Genomic DNA, 26,932 nt, shown 5'->3' with positions numbered 1-26,932 from the left:
GCCATACGACTCATATTACGTCACCCTAGGGTAAAGCAACCTATGTGGCCTCCTCTAGCCACCTTCCTTCAAGAGTTGGTCTAACCTCTCTTAGAGCATCACTAAACACCTCCCCCATGCCTCAAACACTCCAAAACCGAGAGCTACTCCTCCATTAGCAAATTTGGTTCCACACCATACCACCCTTTATCCACCTTCATGACTTTTCTTCTAGATTTGGCCCAACCTAGCTAGGAGGATTGTCATCATTTGGTATCAAGAGCTTAGGTTCTACAAGAGCAAAGTCTTTTGGTCTTTTACTATCATTTTATTTTCCGTGTTGTTATGTTTGTTCCTTACTTGCCTTGTTATGTTTTTCCATCTATCATATTTTGTGTTTTCATGGTTCTAGTTTTTGCTTTCCTTTGAACCATTCAGTTTTTGCTATTAGGTTTCCATATACTTGGGTTCTTGTGTGATTTTATTTTTGTTGAGTCTTTTCTTCATTTTATGTTCGGTTATATCACAAATTTTTGGATCATTTTGATTTTCAAATCCATTCATGTTGTCTAGAGTCATGTGTAGTTCTTTTATTGTCATTTTCTTTTAGTTTGTACTTTGAAAAATCAACAAAAAATATGTACAACTTGGATTTCAAAACTGCATCATATACAAGCTTTTGAGTGCCTTATCTTTACATTTTTGGGTTCATACTTACCATTAGATCATTGGTAAGTTCATAAAAAAAATTGTCTTGTTGAGTTTCAAATTCTACTTTGATTTTAATAGGTTTTCTTGTACTTTATGTTTCTTGTTGTTCGAGCTTTCAAAACCAAAATATCATCTTTGTTTTTGGTGTGTGGTGGTATTGTTTTGCACTTAAAAAGAGTGGAAAAACAAAAAACTAAAAGCTTTTAAGCAAAGGCTCCAAAAGATGTACCAAAAGAGCCTAGAAAAAGGGCTGAAAATTTGTGCATTTGACCACTACCACTATCTTGTTGGTTAATCTGTTTTGTGTGTTTTTGCTCTTTGTTTTGTGCATTTTATTGCACTTTCTGGCAGCTTAAGTCTTGGCCAATGATACTTGTGTTGGAAGTCTCACATCAACTAAAGATAAGGCCAATTTAAAATATTTAAGTAGGTGCAAACTCCACCTTACAAGCTAGTTTTGTATGGTTGAGTTAGAGTAGAAAATAAGAATTATTTTATTATTCTCAATTAATCAAAAAATACATTCTCATACCCTCTATTTGTAATAATCTAGTTCTCCTAAAAAGGGAAATAGGGAAACTAGGAAAACTAGGAAAAATAAAATAAAATAAAAGATTATGTATCTATTTCCTCTAATTAGGAAGATTCTAAAGATATTATCTCAAATTACAACAGTTAGGATTAAAGTCCACTTCTTAACATGTTATCAAATCCAAGTTAGAGCCTATTCTACCGAGATTTGTATGGACATATTGTTCCACTCGCTATCGGGCCACTACTGGACCACCCATTAATGTCTAGTTTCACATTCGAGATGTATATACCTCGACGTGAGAGGTATGTGTTGGAAGTCCCACATCGATTATACAAAAGACCAATTTATAATATATAAGTAGGTGCAAACCTCACCTAACAAGCCGGTTTGGGCCAAGTAGTCTGCGATTTATTTTGGACTTTGTATTTTGGGCCAAGTAAATTAGGGTTTTGACCACGTAAGTCAACAAAGGACCAAAGCCCAATGTTGACCCAAGTGGGACGTCCAAGGAGCTAGTTTGACCAAAGGGTCAAAGTTTTCAAGCTAGCTTGGTGGATAAGGAGGTGTGGGACTTCCATGCCATGTGTCCTCCTTCCTTTGGAGAGTTTTCCTCATATATAGTGGCCACATGTCACTATAGGAATGGAGAGGATTCTCCATAGATAGTGGACACATGTCCTCCTCCTAATGGAGAAGATTTTTACCACATGTCCTCCTTCTATTGGAGAGGATTTTTCTCCTTGCTCTCCAAGTTAGCCAAGGTAGGGTTTTTAAGTCTAGCTTCTACAATTTCAAGACACCCTTAGCCTATAAATAAAGGTGTCTCCCACTCTTGTATTCACCATGAATTTTGAGTAATGTTATGTTGTCGAGATTGAGTCATACTACTCATATTAAGTCACCTTAGGCTAGAGTAACCCAAGCGGCCTCCTCTAACCACCTTCCTCCAAGAGTTGGCATAACCTCTCTTAGATCATCACTAAACATCACCTCCATCATCCTCAAACACTCCAAAACCGAGAGCTGCTCCTCCATTAGCCACTTTTCTTCTAGTTTTGGTCCAACCTAGCTATAGGAGGATTGTCATCAAGAACTCAAAAAGAATTAACTTGTTTTCTTAAATTACTTAATAAAAGATTGAAACAAAGAGAAGCAGAGCATAAAACTTAATAAAAAAAATTAGTATGAAGGCAACAGAATTAAACAAATTTAAAAATATACTGAGATAAAGACTGAATAAAAGGCGAAAGCAAAATGAATTATTATTTTTTAAATAATAAGATGCTGAATTAAAGACATTAGAAGAATAAAAAAGCTTGTTGGCAGCAGCAGAATGCAAAACGAACTAAATTATTTCAAGAAAATATTAAACGAGAACAAAGAAAAAGAACAAAGAAAAAAGAACAGAGAAGAATGGTTGCTGGGGTGGGGTGGTCTGAGGAGAAGAAGGCTTACTGTGGGGAAGAGAGAACATAACGACGTGTTGAAGAAACATTCAGGGGTGGTTTTTGTTTACATTCCACATAATACACTATAACACTTAATATACAAAATACATTTGAAAAACCTAAAATACTCTCACAAATGACGTTGTGAGGGTATTTTGAACTTATTTTATTTTGGGTGCACCTCCTTTGTCACCTAATCTTTATAGTCAAACTAGGATGGCCGACTCACTGGCTCAACCATCATATGATCCAGGGTTTACAAATATAAATCAGATGCATGGCAACCGATTTTGTGCAGACAACATAGCATGTAGGTATCTGTGTGCATGTGTAAATTTATGCTGCAGTATATAAGATAATCTGTCTTAAAGCATATAAAAGCGGATGAGTTAGTCGGTATACCGGAGAGTCTATAGCATATGTGGATTTCAGTTCATCTTCGTTCATAAAATTCTTGCTAATTCCAGTACTGGCAGTAGATTCAGTCCCCGAATCATCAGGAAAAATATGTTGCTGTGACTCGTCAACCTTAGAATTGCCAACATCTGCAGAATATTAAAAACTTTGTTGTATTTAATCTTTCACAAAATTACTATTATTTGTATGTAATGTTAAGGGTGTAAAGAAAGATTTTATTATTTTCATTCATGACAATTACATCCTCCTTACCTCTATTTGTAGCAATCTAATCTTCTAGAAAAGGGAAATAAGGAAATAGTGCACTAAAAAATAATCTAGAAGATCATACACCTATTTCTCTAATTAGGAAGATTTTATAGATATTTTCTCTAATTAAGAAGATTCTATAGATATTCTCTCTAATTACAACACTCCCCCTCAAGTTGGTAAATAAATATCAATCATTCCCAACTTGCCTACAAGATCTTGAAATCTACCCGGAGGGGATCCTTTTGTAAAAATATCTGCTAGCTGAAGTTCTGTAGGAACATAAGTTGTAATCACAAAGCCTCTGTCTAGATTACTTTTGATGAAATGTCTGTCAATTTCAATGTGTTTGATCCTGTCATGTTGTACGGGATTATAGGCTATGCTCATGGCAGACTTATTGTCACAGTGTAGTTGCACAGGGTTATCCACCTTGACTTTAAGGTCATCCAAAATTATTTTCATCCAAAGTCCTTCACACATTTTGATAGAGTATTAAGAGTGTATGAGAGGAGGAAGTGAAATTAATAGGATGGTTAGTCGGTTAGGGAGAGTGTTTAACTGTTAGCATTTCAAGTCAGAATGGGGGAACCTTATATAATGGTTGAGAGCTTTTGTAAAGGGTTAGCTTTTGATATTCATTTGTATAGACAGGACATGTGTATCCTATGGAGGAGGAGTGCTCCCTTGAGAGTGCTATTTGTGTACATTGTATACTGGATTTCAAAAGTAATATACATACATTTTCTTCTCTCTATGTGAGTGAGTGACGTGAAGTGTGTTAGATTGATTTCTTGACTAAAGAAATATATCACATTCCTTGAGCAAGAGCTCGGAATTCTACTTCTACACTAGAACGATATACTCTATCTTGCTTTTTACTCCTCCATGTTACCAAACTATCTCCAAAAAACATATAATACCCAGAAGTAGAATTTTTGTCAATAATAGAACCTTCATAGTCAGCATCAATATATATTTTCATGGTCAATGTCTCTTCCCTTTTGAATAATAGCCCATTTCCTAGACTTGACTTCAAGTATTGGACAATTTTGTCAATTGTTTGCATATGTCTCTCTCTTAGGTCATGCATAAATTGGCTCACTACACTAACTGCATAAGCAATGTCTAGTCTTGTGTGTGATAGATAAATTCCTACCAATCTCTGATATTGAGCCTTCTCTACAGGAGCACTTTCCTCACTTCAATTATGTGATTCTATTCTATAGGGACTGTTGAGGTTCTACATCTCATCTTTCTTTTTTCTTTTAGGAGATCAAGTACATATTTCCTTTGGGAGATGAAAATTTCGTTCTTGGAATAAGCAACCTCGATTCCAAGAAAATATTTGAGTTTTCCTAGATCTTTTATTTCAAATTGGGTGCCAATTTTTCTTTTAACACCAATTTTTTTGTTTTATCATCTCCTGCAATAATCATATCATCCACATAGACAAGCAATAGAGTGAGTTTACTAGTAGAAGAGTGCTATATGAATAGAGTATGATCTCCTTGGCCTTGTCTATATCCCAAGGAAACCAATTGCTTTTATAAATCTTCCATGCTCTAGGGGATTGCTTAAGACCCTACAATGCTTGCTTTAGGAGGCATACCTTGTGATAGATTCCTTTATCTCACTCAAAAGAGCACACACACACCCAAAATTACTAGAAAAAATAGTATATTATTTTGGTAATCAAGAATACATTGTACAACACCCAACTCTCAAGGGAGCACTCTCCCTCCACGGGAACAACCTCCTGTCTATACAACTAAATCAAAAGCTCTCTCACACAAGCTCCCTATCTTCTTATAGAGGTCCCCCCAACCAACTAACCAACTAATTCCTAATTTGTTTCCTTCTATCCTAAACCCATTATATCTTATTACCTTATATCCTATCATTACACCCTACTGCAGAACAACCTTGTCCTCAAGGTTGGAATCATGAAGCTTGATCTCATGGCTCCTCTTCATCAATGTGTTATCATATGAAGGGAACTCACTGGCTACTGCCCTAACACCACTATTTTAACCATAGGCTTCAACAATTCTTCCCCCTTCTTCACTGTTTTGACATACACACTATTATTTGTTTCCTTGCTTTCCAAACACCTAGACAAATACTCAGCCATGTCCACATTGGTGATGTTGGTGAGAAACTTGTCCTTTTTGCATATGGCCTGTAGCTTTCCCAAGGAATACTCCCTCAACTGATATCTTGGTGTTGATATTACTTAGGACTCCCATATCTTGAATTCTTGGATGAAATTTTTCCCACTCCCAGTCCATATTACTACTATCAAACCCTCAAATACCATGCTTCTCATATTCCCCTCAACTATCCTTGCAGAGTTGCTGCCAGATCTTCCCAAGAAAAATTCTTGTATTTTTGTTGCCAGGTCTTGAACCCCTTAACTGAATTTTCTTCCAAGTTCTTTGATGGTTGGGTTTTGATTGAATTTTCTCCCTTATCTGAGGGTTTCTTTGCCTTCTTGATGTCTTGTAAAATATCTTTCTTAGCATCCATACTTATCTTTCCCTCTTTCTTTCCTTTCAAGACATCCTGAAGAAATTCCTCTCTCCTTCCTATTTTTCCTCCATTAACAAAATCTTGATCTCCATTTACAGGCCTTGGACTGCCTTCTAATCCTTTTTCCTAGTTCCGCACACTTCCTCCAAGAACTCATGTGAGTTCTTTAAGTTCTTAGCGTATACCATGTGTCTCTGCTTTTAATTCCTCCAACATTGTCTCCTGCGCATCCATCCTTCCCTCCAGAGCATTCATTGTTCCTCCCATCACGCTCCTCTCCCAATGATCTGGTAGGTCGGACCAATTTGATAGATTCCTTTGGTGAAGAAATCAATCTTTCACCACACACACACCCAGAAATATTGGACGAAAAACAATATTGTATATTACTCTGATGAACAAGAATACAAATGTACAGCATCCAACTCATTCTGTAGCAATGAGAGCTTTGATGTGAAAAGGTTACTCCTCAACCATCCATTCATCAAGCAAAGTGTATAGCAACTCATTCTGTAGTTTCCTAGCTTGTGTGTGAACTTGATTTTGAAAATGATCATGAACCTTGTACCAAACATGATAGGAATGATTATTGTCTACAACTTGAGAGAATATTGAATTCATTATCAACGATTGAACACACAACAACATTTCATCTTGTAGCTTCCTCTTAGTGTATTTTGGATTAACATTGCCACTATCATGATATGATTCTTTCAAGAATCAAAGAGGAATGTTCAAATAAGCTATAAAATGTTGCAACCGGTGAGCCTTGATTACAAGTTCCACTTGTTGCCATGGAAGAAAATTTGATTCAGTTTTTCAAAAATGGTATGGGACCCTAAGCCCTTGATACCATATTTAAAACTGAAAAGCAGAATAAAGGACAAAAGGAGATAAATCGAATTGTTATTTCTTAATGATAGTACAGAAAACTATTTATAAGAGAGCTGGTCTAACGACAGCTGCATATACTAACTTAGACCTAACTACTCTCTCGATAGAACAGTTAAGAACTACTCTTTCTACAATATATTCATACAACAATGTTTTTGTTAGCTGTAAGTTAGTTAGATTAGTATAACCCTGTTTTTCGTATAAATTGATCCCAGCTGTGTCTTTTCAGTAAGTTGAATGATAATTCTTCTCACAGTTTTAAAATTCTCTCTTATTCTAATAGTATCAGGGGCTGTCATGCCATAAATTGGTTGTTCAACATTTATAGGTTGGCCAACATCAGGATAACATTAGATTGTAACAACATACTATGAATAAATTCTACCAAAAACATGAACTTTTAAGTTAAAACATCAAAATATACCTGGATCTTTAGAAACAACTGACAGCAGTGATTGTTGGCTAGATGGGGAATGGACCGAAATGGGTGGCTGTGGTACTGAGGTGGAAGAAATACCACTAAGACCCGAAGACTGGACTCCAAGTCCCATACCAGATTGAGAAGCAACAGATGAGCCTTGAGAATTGAACTGCACATATAGTGGGATGTTATAATAAAAAGAAGGTCCAAACCATATAGTGAAAAATCACAAAAAATTTAAAGCTCACAAATACCAGTATATGTCATGTAAAATATATCTTTCCACTTTAGAGAAAAATCAAGTTAGGTTATGAAGATGCAATGTATGATAAAGAAAATATTCAAGTATTCGATAGAGTTAATTACAGAGAAGAGAAATAAAATCTTCTGGGGCCTAGCCTAGACCATTAATAAAATTCTTCAACATGGTAATTGAGAGTATCTCAAAGGAGAATTGTAACAGTCAACGAGTTAAGGTATATAATAAAGTGCCCAAGTGTAAAAAATAGAGCTGTATGCCGAACGTTGGACAATGTAGACCAGTCAAACGTAAAAAATTTAGCCAAAGAATCAAGGTGTCTTTCGTTCTGCTTTGAAATTTTCGGGATATGACCGGGATATGACCAGAAACAACCCAAAATAGAAGCATGATGATTTCTAAAAATATTGATTCCCACGCTCAATGTCCTTGCCATGAACACACGATGTCCTCAATGTGAACACACAATATCTTCAATGTGAAGGGTGTGTTAGAGAGATAGATATGACCAAAATTATAATATATAAGTGAAAGCAAATCTCACATTACTAAATTGATTTAATAAAATTGAGTTAGACTTAAATTTCACTGTCTCAATATGGTATCAGATATCTCCTTTTTGTCATAGTGATTGTAGATCACTAGAGATATGGCCAAAATTATAGTATAATAGTGAAGGCAAACCTCACCTTACTAAATTGATTTAATAAGGTTGAGTTAGGCTTAAATTTCACTACCTCAATATGGTATTAGATATCTCCTTTTTGTCGCTACAATTTTTATCTTTATAGTTACTCTTGATCCAAGTGATGATGCCACCACAGATGGGATCGGACCAACCTACATTGACATTCCTTATTTTTAAATTTTAATTTATTACAAAAGATATGAGAATGTAACTCGAGTGGTCGATCTCAATAAATTAATTCTTTATTTTTCAAGTTTTATTATTAGGGAATATCAATCTCCTCTATATATTATACCGATTTTGTTTTCTCAATATAAATAAAGCATTCCTGTTGTCTCATAAACACGATTTCAACCCAATATCTATCTATTTCCTATAATTTAACAGTTATTAAAGCATGTACAAGTACAAGAGGTCTTAACAATTTAAACTGTCTTCATAAATGCTTCAATTCAACCAGAATGAATTGATAATTAAACTAATTAAAAGAAAATAATGGGACTACGCTTTTCTCCTGAATTTCATTATGAATTCTAAAGAAACAAAAGCAATAAATTCAACTCCCAAATGTATTTTTGACCATGTGTATGTGTACAATATACAGCCCAAGCAAAAACAATGACTACAATACACCAGAGGGAATACACGAACTTGCATATTTAAATTAGATAACTCAAGGATTCCAGCAAATTCAAAAGGCTCAGCATATCTACCTTTTACTACAGGCAGTAAAAAAGTGTAGATAAATTTTAATTTTCTAACTATGCAATGAATCATCAATCTTTTGGCCAATAATGAATCTTCAATCCTTAAATTCTGTGTAAAGGAGAGGGAAAAGCACGTATAAAAATGATACCTGCTGTAAGAGAGGATTTTGTTGTTGAGCAGAAAACTGCTTGTGATTTCCTCCAGCATAGGATGGCATATAAAGAAGAGCACTTTGCCCTTGTTGCACTTGCTGGAACTTCTGTAAATATCTTTCCCTCTGATCAGGAACTATTTCAGTTCTTGCACGAACATGACCCTGAAGTACAAAATAAATAAGTCCCTTCAGAGGTATAAAAAAAATAACAAACTACACAGCATATGTCCCATCCCATGAAGTCCTTACTCCCAGATGATTATCACATGTACTAATTAGTATGTTATGCTTTCTACTGCAATTTTGTATGCCATAACTACCCATTTCTGTGTAATTAAAAATATATCGCATCACAACTTTTGAACTACATACTTTCATTCAACTAATCCGTAACAAAAGGAAAAAAAGAACACCTAGATACATTAAATGATCTACATGTACCAGACTCAAAACTGATGCAAAAAGCCAGCATCTCCCCAACATAGGCCTGTATGTGCACCCAAGTAACATTTTTCAATTGAATAGGCCTATATACATACTCATCCACAAAATACTTTCATATATAAATTAGCAGATGTGCTGACCTCAAATGCATTGAAGATCACTAAAGTCACTAAAACAAGCATAAAAGATTTTTCTAATCTTTGATGATCAAATAATTGAATAAGATACAAAAGAGAAAAGTAAGAGAACAAGAAATCCTCAAGAAATGTATCAAAAGTGTTGAAATGTATTAAGTTTATGTTGTTTTGTGAGTGTGTACCCAAGTGGTCGCTTCCTCAGAAACCTCCGCACGCTCCTCCACGCGCCGCTTCTCTCCGGCAAGTCTCTGGCGCGTGTTCCTCACGCGCCACCTTCTCGGTGTCAAATCGACACCGCGCCACTGCAGACAGTTTCGCCGTAGCTTCCTGAGCGTGTTTTGGCCCTTGCTTCGCTGTTTTGGTGGCTGTTGTTTGCACCTAGGGTTTTCTCCCTCAAGCTGAGTTTCTCCCTCAACGTTGTTACGCTTCATTACTTGTGGAACCAGATTCAGTTTTCCATATTGAGCCTTCTTGCTCATTAATACCAGATTTCACAGTCTAATGTTGATGAGCTTCATTTCTTAGTATGGTTGGACAGGGATTCTGATTTCCCATAGTCATAAGACCTTGTCTCTGTTTTGGATCCTACTCACAGATTTAGAATGGCATCCTTTACTAAAATTAATTTCTCCTTATCTGCCACTTCAAGGAGAGGAGCTAATCGAGGAGGCCATGGTAGTCGAAGTGGGTATGTGCAATGCTCATACGAATCAAGAATCTCAAATGAAGAGTATCAAGAATTTTTGAGATACAAGTCTGACAAATCCACTGGCCTTTGTTAGTTTCCTTCAGTGCCAAGTTTGTCAACTGCATGTATCTCACAATCTGTGGAATGTCAAGGTTCATGGATTCTTGATTCAGGTGCCTCAAACCATTTGTCTGGTAACACTCGTTTATTTTCCTCCATTACCTCTCAAAAAGTTCCTCAGTTAGTTACTGTTGCCAATGGATCCAAATTGACATCTCAAGGAATTGGCAAAGTGTCCTTATCTCCTTCACTAAACTTAAATTTTGTTTTGTATATTTCTCATTGTCCTTATAATTTAATCTCCTTGAGTCAATTGACACGTTCATTAAATTGTTCTATAACCTTTACTGCTACTTCCTTTGTCATACAGGAACATGGTACGGGTCGTCGAATTGGAGAAGGATATGAGTCAGGAGGACTGTATTTCCTAAAACCTACCTCTTTTGTTTCTTGCATTTCAACTTCATCTCCTAAAATTTTACATGATCGTTTGGGTCACCCAAATTAATCTAAGCTGAAGTTGATGGTTCCAAGTCTTAAACACATTCCTGTCTTAGATTGTGAGTCTTGTCAGTTAGGAAAACATGTTAGATCTTCTTATCCAAAGAAATCTGAGACACGATGTAAGTCTATTTTTTCTACCATTCACTCTGATATTTGGGGACCGAGTCGAGTTACTTCCTTTGGTTTTAACTATTTTGTAACCTTCATTGATGAATTTTCTCGGTGTACGTGGGTTTATCTTATGAAAGAGAGATCTGAACTTTTAGTCATTTTTATGTCCTTTGTTAATGAAATTAAGAATCAATTTGGAAAGACAATTAAAATTCTCAGAAGTGATAATGCTAAGGAATATTTTTCTGCTGCATTTTCTTCATTTTTATCTTCCAAAGGAATTTTACATCAGTCAACATGTCCTCACACTCCACAACAAAATGGCATAGCTGAGAGAAAGAATAGACAGCTCATTGAAACAGCACGTTCCCTTATGTTAAATACTAATGTTCCTGTTCATCATTGGGGGATGCAATCCTCACTTCTTGTTTTTTGATCAATAGGATGCCTTCTTCATCTCTTGACAATAAAGTTCCTCACTCTGTAATAATTTTTCCAAATGATCCTCTTTACCATGTCTCTCCACGTGTTTTTGGAAGCACTTGTTTTGTTCATAATGTCTCCCCAGGTCTTGATAAACTTTCTCCCAAGTCTATTAAATGTGTCTTTTTGGGATATTATCGCATTCAAAAAGGATATAGATGTTATTCTCCCTCCACAAGAAGGTATTATATGTCTTCTGATGTCACCTTTTTTAAGGATACACCCTTCTTCTTGTCTTCCAAGGAGGACCGGTCATCTGTTGAAGAGATGCTTCCTATACCATCATGTGATCCCTTGGTCATTCCCGCTTCTCCATCTTCAGCTCAAACTCAGAATGCACAAGATATTGTTCAACCACCTTCCTCCTTGCCTAAAGATCCTCGAGACTCAGCTCCTTCTCCATCAGATTCCCAGACCATGGATCCTTCATCCTCCTCGTCCTCTCTTGACTCAAATCAGGCTTGGCCTATTGCTCTTCGAAAAGGTATTCGATCTACTCGTAATCCTTATCCTGTTTATAATTTTTTAAGTTACCATCGTCTGTCTCCTACATATTTCTCCTTTGTTTCCTCCCTTTCTAACATCAAAGTTCCTAATAATGTTCGTGAGGCACTTGATCACCCTGGATGGCGACAAGCCATGATTGATGAAATGCAGGCACTTGACAATAGTGGCACTTGGGAACTTGTACCTCTTCCTCCTGATAAGAAACCCGTGGGATGCAGATGGGTATATGCTATTAAAGTTGGTCCTACTGGTGCCATTGATCGTCTTAAAGCTCGTCTAGTCGCAAAGGGATATACTCAGGTTTATGGTCTCGACTATTGTGATACTTTTTCTCCTGTGGCCAAAATCAGTAGTGTTCGTCTATTTCTTGCCATGGCTGCCATTAGACAGTGGCCACTTCACCAATTGGACATTAAAAATGCCTTTCTTCATGGTGATGGAGATATACATGGAGCAACCTCCTGGATTTAGTCGTGTTGCTCAGGGGGAGTCTAAGTTAGTTTGTAAATTACGTCGTTCACTCTACGGCTTGAAACAATCACCTCGAGCTTGGTTTGGTAAATTTAGCCATGTTGCACAACAATTTGGATTAAAACGATGTGAAGCAGATCATTCAGTGTTTTATGGGCAATCTACTCCTGATAAATGTGTTTATCTTATGGTTTATGTTGATGATATTGTGATTACAGGAAATGATGTTGCGAGAATTGCTCAATTAAAGGATCATTTGTTCAACCACTTCCAAACCAAAGACTTAGGTCGTTTAAAATACTTCCTTGGTATTGAAGTGGCACAATCAAAAGAAGGAGTCATCATTTCACAAAGAAAATATGCCCTTGATATTTTGGAGGAAACAGGTCTGACTGATTGCAAGCCCATTGATAGTCCTATGGACTCAAATAAAAAATTAATGAGAGACCATGGTGAACCTTTCTCAGATCCAGAAAGATACAGAAGGTTGGTTGGAAAACTAATCTATCTCACCATAACAAGACCTGATCTTTCTTATCCAGTGGGAGTTGTGAGCCAATTTATGCAAAATCCTCATATTGATCATTGGAATGTCGTGGTACGCATACTTAGACATGTAAAAGGGAATCCAGGTCATGGACTATTGTATGAGAACAAGGGAAGTACTGAGTTAGAAGGATATTGTGATGCAGATTGGGCTGGTTGTCCAAATGATCGAAGATCTACCACAGGATATTGTGTACTCCTTGGAGGGAACCTTGTATCATGGAAAAGCAAGAAACAAAGTGTTGTTGCTCGATCTAGTGCAGAAGCTGAATACCGATCTATGGCCATAGCTACATGTGAACTTATATGGATCAAACAACTCCTTCAAGAATTAAAATTCTGTGAAAATAAGCCTATGAAGTTGTATTGTGATAACCAAGCAGCTCTTCACATTGCCTCCAATCCAGTGTTCCATGAGAAAACAAAACATATAGAAATTGATTGTCATTTCATCAGAGAGAAGTTGCTGTCCAAGGATCTCATTACAGAATTTGTCAATTCTAATGAACAATTTGCAGATATTTTGACTAAGTCTTTAAGAGGGCCTAGGATTCAGTTTATATGTTCCAAGCTTGGTGCATATGATTTATATGCTCCAGCTTGAGGGGGAGTGTTGAAATGTATTAAGTTTATGTTGTTTTGTGAGTGTGTACCCAACTTAAGAGGTGGGTTGTATTCTGTCATGGTATTCTATATATATAGAATATCATAACCTTGTTAGGAATATATGAATGAATAAAATGTCTCAGTTAGTTCTCTAACAAAAAGAAAAAGGAAAATGACAAGAGCAGGTGAGAAAAATTTAGTTACAGGTATTTCTCATAAAACATACAAAAACAATCAAGTTCAACCTACAATCATCACCTGTGATGAACCACATACAACTATATGATTAATGAAATGATAAGCCAAACAATTATTGAATGCATAATTCATTTTGAAGAGTGTACATTGTTCTAGTCTTCTGGAAATTTCCATGCATATCATTGGATTCTCTACACATATCTTAAAACACATTTCATATACATCACGATATAGATGGTTTAGCTTGTCTTTATGTACTAGGTGAAAATTTATCGTAAAACATGATTAAATATGATAGCGATAGGAGATCCTCTACAAAGAGATGGGACTATGTTAGGAGAAACATGAGGGTAGCAGCAGATCAAACCTTGGGCCTTGTACCAGAATAACTGAAACACCACTATGTTTGTTGAAGAATAGAAGTGAGAATAGTAAAATACTAAGGGTAGGGGCAGAAGGGTATTAATTTCTTGAAGTTGCAAGTTGCTAGTGCTCCCAAATTACCTGGGGACTTTATCATTCTCTTTTTTATAAAGTGTTCCATCCCTCTTTCTTTTCATCTCTTCTGATCCAGTTTGTATCACTTAGGAAGTACAACAAATAAAATACAATAGAACTGAGCGTAGCATGCAATTTAAGTAACTGTATGTACGACTCAGTTTAATAAAATGATGGATTCTGGTAACTAAATGCATACACGGCTTAAGTATTTAGTTAGATTTCAATTGAAGAATTCGATGTCCTGTACCTATAAGTAACTAAATGAACAACAACCAATAGTATAGCAATCTAATTGCATATTATTATTTTATCCAATATTGTCTATTAAGAGCGTTGAAGGCAAGCCTGACACAACAGTAAAGTTAAGCCTATGTGATCAGTTGGTCATGGATTCAAATCCAGAAACAGCCTCTTTCATTGTGCAACGGTAGGTTAGTTTTTTAAGGTCTGTTGATAGCATTACACGTCTATCTTCGGTTTGGAATTATATAAAAGTTGCAAATTCAACCAATATAGCATTACAAACAAATTCCAAGTTAGATCATTAATGAATGACATACTTTATAATTGGAGAAGAAAAGTAACAACAGTTCACACTTCAAGTACAATAAATAAACAAAAGGCAACGTGGCAGTTGGAATAGCAAAAAAAATTTAAGAGCAAAAGTGTACCATGTCATTTTGATTCTGGAAGGGGCTTCCAGGTCTCCATTGCATGCCAGGAATAGCAGAAGGGGAGAAAACTCTCCCAGACAAAGTTGCACCTTCATTGGCATTACTAGAGTCAACTGAGGAAGTTCCATCAGTACCCCTTGCAACCTGAGGAATAATCATTCTATTACTTAAAGGGGATACAAGAGTTGGTACCATCCCATTGCTTCCGAGTCTATCATCAGCAACCAATATGTTTCTCTTGGTTATTTCAGAAGTTGAAGAAACTGAACCAAGGGGCCCATTGCTGGAAACCATGTTCCCAGATACAACAGGTATGTTATTTGTTGTTTGATTTGACAGGCTGTTTCTGCTGATATTCCTTATGAGTGCAACATCAGAAAGTGATGGAGATGGTCTTCGGACAGGGAAACTATTAATCTCATCTTCTTTCACAGTGCTAGACTGATTTACAAATGAAGCATTGACAGCAGTACTAATTTCCAAGGAACTCCGAAGAGAATTTGAACCAGGTGTGACAGATGAAATGGGCGGTGGACTTGACAAGTTAGGCACCGTAACATTTATAGAAACAGGAGTAGCAAAATTTGCCGCTGGTGTTGCCACTGGTGTTGTCGCAGTAGAACTAACTGTACTACTTTTAGGAGGTGGAGTTCTTGCACCAACATCAGAATTGCTATCCTGAGAAGCTGTATCATCAGCTTGCTCCTGGAAAGAAGCATTTGAAGATTAGAAATTGGAGTCACCCATACAAGGACTAATGAACAACTGATTTTCCCATAAGCAATAGGTTTTTCTGTGTTAAGTGGTAGTTCAGACACAACCACTTGGTGGAACTACAGTCATGATTGACCATCATGTACTATTCTTAAAAGGTTCCACTAGAAAAATAACACTATAAAAAATGTTAACATTGGATTGAGTGGTGCCATATGTAACAAATATTGTTAACATGGTCTTGAACAACTATTTGAGTACTTTCTTCATTTCTTGCACGAATTTTTGATTATTTTTCTTTAATCAACTCATCAATTTGTTAAGACATCTCATAAATTGATGCCATTAACAATAAGTTAACACACTTGACAATTAAAAATAAAAATTCCCATAAACTTGGGTTGAACCAAAACTATGCATAACCTATCCAAAAGCGTTTATATATCAATGAAGACCATCAAAAAACACTTAGAAAGTAAAAGTAAGAATAGAGGAATACACACAGATGTTTGTGATGCTGAAGCTGATGTTGGCAAAGGCTTCAAGCTAAGAACAGGTGCCACCTGCCAAAATAGCAAATAAATTAGGAGATCCATTTATAGAAAAATTATAATATGCATACAGGAAATTTCAACAAAAAATATGGATAGCAAAATCATACATTTGAACCAGCAGAAACAATCAAAACCCAGTACAAAATATCATTAAGTTTGGAAAAAACAATTACTGCAAGCAACAATTCATCTGCCAATCCCATGAAGTGACACGGACCAGCAAAATCCCAAAATCACTATAGTTGTATAGTTAACACAAACATGACCTCTATTCCAAAGTTTAAAGTTATTTTTCTGACTTCAATTTGCTACGATAATATCATTAGGATCAATCACTGCAATTGAGATGTAGTCTATTTTATGTGCTTCTACCAGGGCTTTTGTTTTTCAAAGACATCTGGGTGGGTTAAGAAAGTAGGGTGTATGCGAGCTTCCCTTGAAATTGGCTCCTTAGGAATATAGGACTTTCTGTTAGAAGTGGACTTTAAGCCTAACTCAACCCCACAAAAACCGGCTTGTAGGATGAGGTTTCCACCCACTTATAAACTATGAATTGGCTTTATCTCTAGTCGATGTGGGACTTCCAACACACTCCCCTCACACCGAGGTATGTACATCTCAAGCATGGGATTAGACATTTTTAATGGGTGGTCCGATAGCGGGTGAAACAATATGCTCAACAAACAACAAATATCACTAAGATAAGCTCTAACCATGGCTCTGATACCATGTTAGAAGTGGACTTTAAGCCTAACTCAACCCCACAAAACCGGCTTGTAGGGTGAAGTTTGCACCCACTTATAAACTATGAATTGGTCTTATCTCTAGTCGATGTGGGACTTCCAATACTTTAGAACGTACTAAAACAAGTTCCCATGTCAAGGGCTAAAGGATAGGAGTGACATGAAACTCATTTTTTGTCCCCACATATAACAACAATGTTCTAATTTAGGTCCACTATAATATCATTAGAATCTATCAATTCGAAGTATCATCTGTTTTGAAGCTCAATGCTTCCATCACAATTTTTTCTAAAAAAGTGCCTTGGTGGATTAAGAAAAGTGTGTCCCAATCCAGTAACACAAATCTAATCTGCATAAGATTAACTTATTAACTAATTTTCAGGAAGTAATTCTTTAATTTGCAGTTTATGACAGCTTTGTAATAAACATAGGAAGAAAAAGGGTATCTCAACAGAAGCTAGAAATCATGCAACTACAGATGCATCAATATGTGTTAGTGTGTGAACCTCTCAGTATTTCCAACATAGCAATAATTGTTAAACAAATACCTTAGCAAGACCAGGGGGAATTGTTACAATATCTTCAAGTGACTCCACCTTATCTAGGGGTAATGAACTATATAGCTCATCAACATCACTAAATTCTTCAAAGTCCTCCTATAAAAAAAAGAAATATAGGTTAGACAGAAAATTAATACCAATTCAAAAATTTTGCCCGGTATCTGTCAGAAAAACTGTTTCAAATAATGCATTGAGGAGCAGTTCCTCTTAAAATAGAATACAAGCACATAATAACTAAAAATCTTAATTTATGATGGATATAAATCCTAATCTAGTCCTACAACTCAGGAGCAGTGATCCTGTAATATAAATATAAATATACTTTCAGCCTACTAATCCTCCTAATTATCCTATTAGTCCTGCAATTAATTCCTAATTCTGTAATTAAAACGGTACAGGAAAATATTAACTGCAGCATAAATCATGGGATTCTGACAGTATCTATTGAAAACAAAAATAGAAAAGAAACTTTGTATTTATTATTCTGAGATTTGTACAGCTCACGAACTTCTATTGACAGAAGTTATATATAGACTCAAGAAGCTCAGCTAACTGACTAGACCAGTTATAACTTGTTGAAGATCCCATACCATTCAGAGATATGGCTAAAATAGAGTATATAAATAAGGTACACACCTTGAATTAAAGGCTGGCTTTGAAGGATTGAATAAGACCTAAACCCACTCTCTCAGAATAACAACCTGACAGTGACCAACGTAACAAGCTACTCTATCAGAATGCAACATATAATGATGGCTATGACTAACAGTCCGATAAAAGGAGTTACACACTCCCACAAACTAACTAATTGTTTGATAAAAGAGGTTATTTGCTCACACTAACTCAAGACTATAAAGGGTAGATAAATAAAGTAACTCAATTATAGTGTTTAAAAGCAGAATGGAAAATGTTTAAGCTGTGCAAGACAAACCTGATTACGATCTACATAGTCATCCAAGAAATCTTTGACATCATTCACCTGCTCTGGACTTAGTTCATCATTATCAAGTAGCCTCAAGATAAATTCACATTTCTTTACATGAGCCTTGTGCCGAGTGATTGATGTTTCTAGATGTATCTGATCAACAGACACAAACATCTGAATAGCCATGACTTAGATTGACAGAAAAACTATTTCTGATATTATTCATAGAGGAGCAATTGGTCTTGAATAGAATAATACAAAGACTTAATAATTGAAAATCCTAATTTATGATGGATATAATCTATCCCTATAATTCAGGACAAATGATTCCGTACAATAAATATAAAATATACTGTCAGCATACTAATCCTCTTAATTGTCCTCCTAATTACGAAATCTAACTAAATCTCCTAATTATGTAATTAACAATATATAAGGAAATATTATCTGCAGCGTAAATCAGTCCCAGAAACTGTATTTCCTTTACTACAACATACCAATCTGGGTGGCTTGTTCTTTCCTTTCTTTGAAGAAATTCCTTCAAGCTCAGCTTCAAAGTTATCGATCTGAGATTCTAATTCCCCAACCTACTCAAACATTTAAAATAACAATTTCCAGATGAAGAAATATAAATAAGCTATTAAAAGTTCAGAATAAATACAACCGTTTCTAGATATCACAGACACTCCAATGTTAATCATGACGTAAACAGGCAGTAAATTTGTATAAATAGAGACACTACAATATTAATCATATGATGTGAAGCAGGCAGAATACTTGTGAAAACATCATTATGGAAAGAAAATTTTGAGAACCAACTTCAAAAAAACAAAATTCATCATTGAAAAGGTATCTTAACAGTCAACAGTGAACCTGCAATATTTTCCACGTTGCAACCTGCAAGAACTATGAGTGACAAAGCAAACATGACTAATCATTTTCCTAATACTATGAAGTTACATGAAGTATACAAGCTATTAAAGCAATAATTAATGTCCATACTTTGATCACAACTCTAGAGATCCCATATCAACTACAAATATGGCCACTGCAGAATTTATAAAGACAATTTGGCAATCTTCATCTAAAGGGATAGTTTTTGGAATTGACTTAGCCCCAAGATAGTTTCAGATCCCACGATAGATTTTAAATTGATACATCTTCAAGTATCCAAAAAATGAACTTGGCCCCACGAACTAACACACAGTCAACTTGACCATATGACTTTCCCTTTCTAAAACAATCTCTACACTCCATATGTCATGTCCCAGCATGAGGTGTGTGTGTTTTTGTGTATTTATAAAAGCCTTGGGTAATGCTCACTTCAATGACATCATGAGCTAAACTTTTGCGTTGAGTTAGCTTCCAAACCAAATTCAAGAAAAACAAAACTAAAAATGATAGTTATTCATGGCAATCAATTTTATACCACATTGTTCAACCAATCCCTTGTCTCCGATTTAGCCTTCTCTCTAGGATCCTGTCACAAAAGATTGAGAATGAAAAACTGTCATAAATACACCTACAAAGTCCAAAAATATATAAAATAAAAAAGAATAATGAGTTAAAAACTCACAGTTTTGGGCTGTTGACCTAAGCCTTCTTTAGAGAATGCTTTTGTCTTTGTCTCCTTCTCACAGATCTTGAATCTTTCCATTTCACGCTCAATAAGCTTGCGTGCATCCACCAAAGCCTGCTCATACGAGGCACTAACCTATGTCCCAATGAGTTAAAGACAAACAAATGTCAAATTCAAAATCAAGTTAAAAATAAAAATGTTAGTATAAGATCATTTCATACCACTTAAACAAGTCAATCCAGCAATACCACCATCTAAGTACAACCAGAAGAAAAAAAAATGCAATATAGAAACGATGAACAGAAAAGACATAGCAAACAAGACTTAACTGAACCATACTAAAATATGCTCTGATTTTCTGTGATTTATCATTCAGTCAAAGTGAATAAAAACCAATCTTCTTCGTATTAACCAGAAAATACTTCATCAAAATATAGGATAAGACTTAAGTGTTGAAACCTGAAGGAGTTCGGTTGTCAAACTTTCCATCAATGGACTTTGAGACCTCTTAAAAGTTAATCTTAACATGTTTAAAGTTTGGAAGAATGGCACGGAGGATCATCGCCTTAGAGAATTTGTCCAGCATCTTCTTGATCTTGTCTAAAGACTAAACCTCCAAGAAAGTATTTAATTCTTCAATAATAGACTGGGCTTCACTAATAAAAGACATCATGTTATGGTCTGTTTGTTTAAGAGAGGCAAGCCTATTGGTAGAGACGTAAATGCGCTGAATATCATTTGCAAATATATTTTAAGCCTTTTTTCCAAAAGTAGTTGCACATCTTAAACGATCTGAGTACCCAATAACTTGGATTCCACATATTGTCATTACTCTCGTCTTGTTTAAGGTGATAATGGAAACCTTGGACGAGGAACCGAAGTTCAATTCAAACAAACCAAGAGAGATAACTTTTTTCCATTAATCTTTAAGAGGTAATGGTAGGAGTTTCAAAGAAGGAGACAACAGGTCCAAAAGATATTTTTGTTGACAGAGAAGAAAACAGCCAACAAGAAACAAAAAGAGAGCACTAGGTTTGATCTTCAACCACATCAAAAATGGAGTACTTTCAGTCAGAACGAAGACGAGAGGTCCAACGAGACCTATGGAGGACATGCGAAGTCACTCCAGTGCAAGGAAGGCAATGCGTGGATGTTAAGCACCTAGTAGCAATGAACAAGAGTGTGTGTGGTGACACGTGGAGCTGATTCAACTTTCAAGACCTATAGGGTTGGTCGTCACATAAAGAGACACTCCAAATCCAGTGGTTACCAAAGAAAATTACAATGGCAGACAACAACAAACGGTGGATATTTCTCCAAAGACTAAGACCAACAAAGCAGGATCAACCCTCTGATACCAATTGAGATAAATAAAAGAGACTACATTTGAGAGAGCTCTATCACTCCTCTCATATGTTCCTATATTTATATTGATAGAATTTTGATACAATGAGTAGAGAGAAGAACAAAGATCAAAAGCCAAAACTACTAGGTACAAAAACAGGTATAGCTCATACGCATAGCATATAGCAGTTTTCCAATACAACTACTTAGTACCAATACTTAACACCTATTCTAACAAAGGTACAACACATTGTCTTCCTTAGCAAGTACAATCACCTTCCCTTACCCAAAATATGGCAAGTTGAAGGATTAAAAGATGCCAAATAATGTAGATCCATCATAAGCTTATGAACAGAAATCAAATTGGTGGATATTTTGGAACATGCCACCTTTCCAAGGTTCCTCTTGCATTTTGGTAGTGATTGATAAGTTCTCTTAAGATGCTCACTTTTATGCTTTATCATCACATTTCACAGTTTTGGGGTGGCTTCTTTTATTTCTCGATATGGTAACACCACAAATTTCCTCGCAATATTGTCCCCGACAGTGATCCTATACTCATCAACCAATTTTTGCACAAGTTATTTGAACCAAGTGGCACTAAATTGTGCATGCACATTTCCTATAACCTTATGCCAATTGGCACACTAAGGTTCTCAATCTGAGTTTTGGAGCAAAATTTAAGTTCATTTGTTCATTATTGAGCCTCTCAATAAACCAAGTCATTATCCTTAGCTGAATGATCCTATAATACCTCTATTCACTCCAACCAAGTCTAACTCCTTTTGAGATCACATATGGAAAACCTCCGCCTTCCATTCCCAGTATGTGGAGGATTCATCTGAAATGGAAGTTGTGGACTGCTTTAAAGTTCTTGCTAGATGACGATGCTTCAATAGATAGATTCCACCTATTGATACTTTCTCACAATATCTATACCTAATTTATTGTTTTCCCATCAATTGAAACACACACTACATGCAAAATCAATCCTTGTTCCAATAAAACTTCCTCTTCTAGCAACGTGACCTAAACCATCTTCAACTGACACCTTTTTTTCCTTCAAATTCTGAACAAAATTGAGAACTCTCTAGAAAGAACGTAGAGCACTCTTCAACAAGAACAGAAGATGGGTCTACTATATCATTATTCATCGAAGGTGGGTCTTGCATTGGAATGTTAATAGGTCATGGTTGGTGTTGATATACCTGAAGAGGTGTTGGAGAAGCATTTGAGGCATGGTAGAGTAATCTTGTGGTGATGAAGGAAGATTGATAGAGGCGGGAAAGTGACTGCATATGTCTTCATCAGAAGAAATAGATGTATAAAATGGGATAAACTCAAAGAAATAGGCATCAACAGATACAAAATATTGATTAAGATCAAAGAAAATTGATAGTGTTTGATAATTAGAGTGAAATGTGCATTCCCATAGCATCAGGTTTTCTTTGCTGGAGGTAGGCTTCTTTAATACCAAAAGATAAGGATCATGGGTGTACCAATTCTACCATGACCCTCCAAATCCCTCAACAATTCATACCTCGTATAGCATTAGATAGAAGGGTCCACCCACTTTAATACCAAAAGATAAGGATCGTGAGTGTATGATAGGTTTCTACTCAAGAAACCTCAACAGACAGCCACACACACTCCAGATCACACACCAAACACAAAGAATAGCCTTTCTTGTATTAACAGGGACAAGAAACAATGTACAGAGAACCAATGAGAGCTTAACCTCCCCCACAGGATTAAAAATTCCTGTTAGAAACAACAACTAACCAAAAGTCCTCTAAAAGACCATATAATTGCTATTTATTCATTCTTATTCCTGCCTTTCCTAACTGCTAAGGCAGTTAGGCAATTAATGTTTCTTTCTTCTCTCATACACTCTTAACCTCCTAACATTACCCTCCGCCCCCTCAACAACCTTGTCCTCAAGGTTGAAATCGGGATATTGATCCTTAATAGTAATCTTGTCTTCCCAGGTTGCTCCCTCTCTCTTCCTCCTTCTTGCCATTCCACCAATACCTGTTGAACCATCTCTTCTCCTGCACTTGCCTGCTTTCCAGGATTCTAGTTGGCCAAAACGTAGGTCCTTCTGCTTGCAACTCAGGTGGAAGTTCCTTCTCCAACTTCTTTTCGCCCACTGCCTTCTTAAGTTGGGATACATGGAAGATTGGGTGTATCCTAGCTGTTTCTAGTAACCTGAGCCTATAAGCCACCTCTCCCACCTGTTGCACCACTTGAAAAGGACCAAAGTATCAAGCTGATAGCTTCGGATGGAGTCTTGATGGCATGGAAGATTGCCTGTGAGGTCTGATTTTCAAGTAAACCCAATCCTCCACCTTTATATTTGTTGGTCGCCCCCTTTTATTCGCCTGCTGGGTCATTAAATCCTAAGCTCGAGTCAAGTGAAACTTCAGCTGTTTGAGAGCTTCGTCTCTTGTTTGTAGTTCTTGGGAAACCGCTTCTACTGGTGTTTCCCCTAATCGAATCTGCTCAAGGAAGGTGGATCCCTACCATAAACCGTCTCAAAAGGTGTGCACCTGGCTGCACCCTGATAACTGGTATTATACCAATAGTCAGCCCAAGGCAGCATTGCACTCCAACTCTTTGGCTACTCAGAGCAGAAACACCGTAAATACCCCTCCAAAATTATGTTTAGCACCTCGGTTTGGCCATCTGACTCAGGATGATACATTGTACTCATCCTGAGTTGGGTTCCCTGCATTCCAAATAGCTCCTTCCAGAAAATGCTCAAGAACAAGGGATCCCTATCACTGACAATTGAAACTGGGATCCCATGTAACCTCACTACCTCCTTAACAAACACCTCCGCTACTGTCCGAGCTGAATAAGGATGCTTGAGTGGCAAAAAATGGCCATATTTGCTTAGGCGATCAACTACTATTAGAACTGCATCATAGCCTTAGGATTTTGGCAGCTTCACTATAAAGTCCATACTCACTTCCTCCCAAACTGCGTGAGGTATGGGTAGTGGTTGTAACAGCCCTTGAGGAGAAGCTGCCAAATATTTGTGTTGTTGGAACACCAAGCAACTTGCCACAAAGTCTGTAAGTCACTTTTTCATCCCTATCCAATACAAAGATTGGCTACTTTTCTATACATTTTGTACACTCCAAAGTGGCCTCCCGTGCTGGTCGAATGGAACTCAGCTAGAAGCTATCCACACCGATTTCGCAGATAGCACCAGTCTTCCTTTGTAATGCAACCTATCCTGTTCCAGGGTGTATTCTGAATGAGCATTGGGGTCCCCTGAATATCTGCTATCACCTTCTTCAGCACCTCATCCTCCTCAACCTCCTTTAACACCTCTTGGAAATCTTGCCAGTAGGGTCTGGCAACCACTCTCAATTCTCTTTCCTCCTCACCCCATTCTCCTCTATGAGACAGGGAATCTGCCACCCTGTTAATGTTTCCAGCTTTGTATAAAATCTCAAAATCATAGCCCAGGAGTTTTGCCATCCAGTTTTGTTGATTCTGGGTGATTATCCTTTGCTCCAGCAAGTATTTCAAACTTCTCTAATCAGTATGCACAATAAACTTCTGCCCCAATAGATATGGCCTCTAGTGCTGGATAGCCAAGACCAATGTCATTAAAGGCCAAAAGTTGTTGGGGCCTTAGTGAGGCCAAAAGGCATCACCAAGAACTCATAGTGGCCTTGGTGAGTCTTAAAGGCTGCTGAAAATACCCAAGCATTTGTTCTTCTGAAACTCCTCGAGTTTGACTTACCAAGATCTCGAACTCTTGGACATACGTCCACGGTGCCTTCTTGTTTTATGGCAGCCAACCTCTCAAAAACAGTCCCCCTATTTCTTCCTCCAAACCTCTCGATCATCGCTGCTTTTAGGCCCTCCCAAGAACGGTTCTTGGCCTTTTCTTTCCAAAATCTAAACCAGTAACCCGCGCTACCCTCCATGCTAATGTATGCTAGGCGAACTTTCTCTTCATCTTCCGCCACTCCCTACAACTCAAAAAAATTTCTGCCCGATTAATCCAGTTTAGTGGATCCAGACCCTCGAAAATGGGTAATTCGACCTTCTTCCTCCAGGGGGTTGGTACTTCTTGATTACCACCGCCTCCTCTTCCCTCAGCTTCTTCCTCGCGCCTTCTCTGGTTCTCGTTGACAGAAGCTTGACTTCCATCTGAATGCACTTCATTGTTGCGGCCTCGGGCCCCTAGCATCTTCATGATTTCTTTCAGGTCCTGGCGCACTGCTGTTGATTCCGCCTTCATCCCGTCCACGGCTATCTCCAATGCTTCCAACTGTCCCTCCACGACGTTCATTCGACCTTCCATCCTTTCCTCTTTTTTTCGATTCGCGCCCAATTTGGATCCGGCAGGTCAGACCAAATTGATAGGTTTCTACTCAAGAAACCTCAATAGACAGCCACACACACACTCCAGATCACACACGAAACACAAAGAATAGCCTTTCTTGTATTACCAGGGACAAGAAACAACGTACAGAGAACCAATGAGAGCTTAACCTCCCCCACAGGATTAAAATTCCTGTTAGAAACAACTAACCAAAAGTCCTCTAAAAGACTATACAATTGCTATTTATACATTCTTATTCCCACCTTTCCTAACTGCCTTAATGTTTCTTTCTTCTCTCGTACACTCTTAACCTCCTAACAGTGTACCAATTTTAGCATGACCCTTTAAATTTCTCAACAATTCACACCTCGAATGACACAACAGGTAAAGCATTAGATACTGAAGGGCCCACCCACTTTTTTAAATTCAATTAAAATCTAATTCTTCGTAAAGGACATTGTTGATAGGAAGATATTAAGTGTACTACTAGAAATTGTTAGAAACTATTAGAAGATTACTATTAGAAGATTCTAGAGATCTATTTGTAATCATTACTCGAGAGCAAAAGTTACCTAAAGTTGTTTCAACTCGAAATCAATTCTGGCCTCCAAAATCAATTTATCAACATGAAAGCAAACACTAAAGATAAACCATGTTAGGTGGTATTTCAATGCTATGTAATTCATCACGAAACCAAACACGCAATAAAACAAACTAACGCTACACCACCCATGCACCACAGCGTTTTCGTGTCTTAATATGTTGGTTCATCACACAAATTAGCTTAGGTGTGATTCTAAGTCTCACCTTATCTCATAACAATACAATACAGGGTGTGTTTTGATACAAAGCTAGAAGTGCTTTTAAGAGGTTCAGGGAGCTTCTCCGCCAGAAAAAGCAATATATTTCCAGTAAAAAAGCCTCAAAACCACTTCTAGGTTGTATCTAACATGCCCACAATATAATTCGACCTTGCAAGTATTATCCATTGAAGGAAAGAAATATATATATATATATATATATATATATATATATATACACACACACACACGTGTGTGTTTGTGTAATTAGCAACAGAAGATTAAAAGAAGAGAGATAATCTTCACCTTCTTATCTTTGATTTCACTGGATTGAATCCAAGTCTTAATCTGGTCCCTGTACCTCTGCAGCTTCTTAATCTCCTTCTTCAGGTCAGCCTCGAACTTCTCCTTCTGGTTCGCATTGTCCGTGTCGTAAACCTAAC

At 36.9% G+C, this 26,932-nt stretch overlaps 1 protein-coding gene across 4 annotated transcripts in view; it reads right to left on the bottom strand.

Annotated features, from left to right (window-relative positions):
- The window catches only part of LOC108345526 (general negative regulator of transcription subunit 3), a 42,515-nt gene that overhangs the window by 15,243 nt on the left and 340 nt on the right, over positions 1–26,932 (bottom strand). For 2 of the 4 annotated variants that reach the window (XM_052866701.1, XM_052866702.1), the window contains exons 2-12: positions 26,796–26,927; positions 19,998–20,135; positions 19,851–19,901; positions 18,919–19,008; positions 18,428–18,595; positions 17,485–17,592; positions 16,143–16,202; positions 14,923–15,630; positions 8,990–9,157; positions 7,190–7,355; positions 3,076–3,218 (exon numbers count right to left, since the gene is read on the bottom strand). In XM_052866701.1, coding sequence (XP_052722661.1) covers positions 3,076–3,218; positions 7,190–7,355; positions 8,990–9,157; positions 14,923–15,630; positions 16,143–16,202; positions 17,485–17,592; positions 18,428–18,595; positions 18,919–19,008; positions 19,851–19,901; positions 19,998–20,135; positions 26,796–26,927 — 1,932 coding nt within the window. The remainder of the gene's footprint in view (positions 1–3,075; positions 3,219–7,189; positions 7,356–8,989; positions 9,158–14,922; positions 15,631–16,142; positions 16,203–17,484; positions 17,593–18,427; positions 18,596–18,918; positions 19,009–19,850; positions 19,902–19,997; positions 20,136–26,795; positions 26,928–26,932) is intronic. The other 2 variants (XM_017584104.2, XM_017584106.2) reach the window with 1 other exon arrangement.

The sequence above is a fragment of the Vigna angularis genome, chromosome 8, assembly GCF_016808095.1.
Source record: "Vigna angularis cultivar LongXiaoDou No.4 chromosome 8, ASM1680809v1, whole genome shotgun sequence".
In the NCBI taxonomy this organism is placed as follows: domain Eukaryota; kingdom Viridiplantae; phylum Streptophyta; class Magnoliopsida; order Fabales; family Fabaceae; genus Vigna; species Vigna angularis.
The sequence above is the reverse complement of the archived record's forward strand: the minus strand, read 5'-3'. Positions and strand labels throughout refer to the sequence as shown.